Source organism: Hevea brasiliensis, chromosome 10, assembly GCF_030052815.1.
Source record: "Hevea brasiliensis isolate MT/VB/25A 57/8 chromosome 10, ASM3005281v1, whole genome shotgun sequence".
NCBI lineage: Eukaryota > Viridiplantae > Streptophyta > Magnoliopsida > Malpighiales > Euphorbiaceae > Hevea > Hevea brasiliensis.
Genome location: NC_079502.1, coordinates 12,190,626 through 12,192,953, shown reverse-complemented (window position 1 = coordinate 12,192,953; position 2,328 = coordinate 12,190,626). Strand labels below are relative to the sequence as shown.

Here is a 2,328-nt window from a genome sequence, read left to right as displayed (position 1 = left end):
TAAACAGAGGAAAAGGATCACAACTAAATTATACATTAACCCTTGAAACAAAAAGCTTACTTGATTGTTAATTATGCTATAACAAAACCACTACTTGCCAATGTGAAACTCCATATCCATGAAATATACATTTTTACCAAGGAGGATTAGAATCCTCTCTTACAGATGGTGACCTTGAACTCATGCTTCCATCTCTTCCAAACCTCGAGACACTCCTACTCTTTGGAGTACCAACCCCAGGGCTTGCTCCTCTGTAACTAGCACGAAGGGATTCATCAACAGAAGATGAAGACTTAGAAATTGCATTCCTCATAAACTTCTGTGCAGCAGGAGAAAGTGTACGCACACTTGGACTTGCACTTCCCCCCCTTCCTGGAGAAGGTAATGGTGGTTTTTGAAACATCTTTGACCTCTCCCTCAACTTTCGGGCAGCCTCCCTCGACAATGAATGTGCCTTCACATCTCGTGCAGGTGGATTTGGAATTTTAAAATGCGACCCATCACCGCTACCACCAATATCAATTGGAGTGTCTTCAGGTTCCAACCTCAATGGTGTTCCTTCTATCTCACCCCATGTGATAAATGGTGATTCATCAACCCCCGGAGCTGGTGAAGGTGTCCTGACAAAACTATATCCATTTTCTGCCTTCTTCCCTGATTCCACGTAAAACTTGTTTGGTGTCTTCCTCAAATCCTCCAAATCATACTTCTTTGCTTTATCCCCATCTCTGTCCGATGCAGGAAGAGGGGTGGCCCCCACAACTGGTGTGTAAAGCACTTCAACAGTTCCATCATCTTTTGGTCTAGAATCCAACATTTTACCATGAAACCGTGTGTTTGACCTATTTAGTTCTTTTGTTAAACCCTTCAATCTAACAGAACGTTCCTCTTCAGTCAAAGGAGCCTCACCCCTGTCTGAGGGGTGATACATCAACAAATTCCTGGCTGTGTATTTCCAACCCTCCAATGTGCTCGGAGGTTGATCAGATGTCCCATAACCATCTGTAATCCTATCCCTCTTCGAATCCTCAATCAATTTAGCATCCTGTTTTTCACCTTCTAACAAGTGCCCATATCTCTCCTCTCTTTTCCTATTCACTTTCTCCAATATTTTTGAAAAACTATCATTATCCTCACTTGTGTATCTCCTAAAGAAATCGTCTAAACTCAGTGAATCATCAACGGCACCTTCATGTTCACTAGACTCTCTATTAGCAGAAAATTCCCTATTTGCAGCACTAGGCGTTTTGTTATCGAATTCATCAAAGGGAGTGAAATTAGGTATAGAACCTGGGGTTTGTGTGCTATTTCTAGTCTGAGTACTCCAATCAGGGTTGGAACTCTTCACTCTTTTGCCACGGCGCTCGATGATCTTCAACTGGGCATCTCGTATTTGAATAGGGTCGCCAGTTTTTACCGCTTCAAGCCAATCAAGCCGGTCACGGAGTTTCGAGATGTCCGGGAAGAAGTCGCGTTCGATGATTTTCTCGATCGCTGCAACATAGGTGTCCTCGTCCAGAACTATAGGGCGCTTCTTAGGGTTTACAGGTGTTCTGATTGAGGATGAGTTAGAGACTTGGATAGCATTTTGGGGATTTGGAGACGCAGATGAAGATGGGGATGAGAGGTGGCGTGGTGAGTGACCTGGAGAACCAAGCATTGTGAATTAAGTTTCTCAAAGCGGAAAAAGGAAAATTATTGGTTTAGGGCTAGGTTTCCGGTGACTGCAGCGGCGGCGGCTGTTGAGAATAATCGATGAATGTGTCCTTACAAGCGTTGCCTTGCGTATTATGAAGAAATCGCGCCTGTGTTTCTAGACCGTGTTATTTAACACGTGAAATGAAATGATATATTAATTATAATATAATAACTAAATATAAAAATAGTTATAATTTAAAAAAAAATTATTTTTAATAAGTTAAAAAAATAACTTTTTTATGAAATTTATTATTAATTTATTATTATAATATTGATTTACCGGGACAAGGTTTTTTATGATTATTTTTTTAGTATTTTATTTTTGTTTTATAATTTATCATTTATTATTTTTAATTATTTTCCTCATAAATCCCAATGAACTTAATTTTAATAATAATAAAATTTTGTGCATACTGCACAACAATAAATTAACTACTTCCATTGAAGAGTAAAAGAAATTAAAAGAAGAAAAGCGCTAAAAGGATCCTTACATAAGTATAAAGCTTTTTTAAGCACTTAATAATTATTTTTAAAGTTAAATAAATTTTTATTAATTTAAATAATTTTTTTAATTTTTTAAAATTATTTTTAGAATTAAATAAATTATTATCAATTTAATTTATTCTTTTT

General features: G+C 37.3%; 1 protein-coding gene across 1 annotated transcript; it reads right to left on the bottom strand.

Moving 5' to 3' along the window:
• LOC110649995 (uncharacterized) lies at window positions 1-1,801 on the bottom strand. Its single transcript, XM_058129183.1, has one exon. It carries the CDS (start codon window positions 1,658-1,660, stop codon window positions 134-136), a length of 1,527 nt encoding a protein of 508 aa, XP_057985166.1. The 5' UTR covers window positions 1,661-1,801; the 3' UTR covers window positions 1-133.
• Window positions 1,802-2,328: the final 527 nt, after the last annotated feature.

What these genes read in the sequence shown, in the direction of transcription:
- LOC110649995 (XM_058129183.1), bottom strand. Translation starts at nt 1,660, where the DNA reads ATGCTTGGTTCTCCAGGTCACTCACCACGCCACCTCTCATCCCCATCT.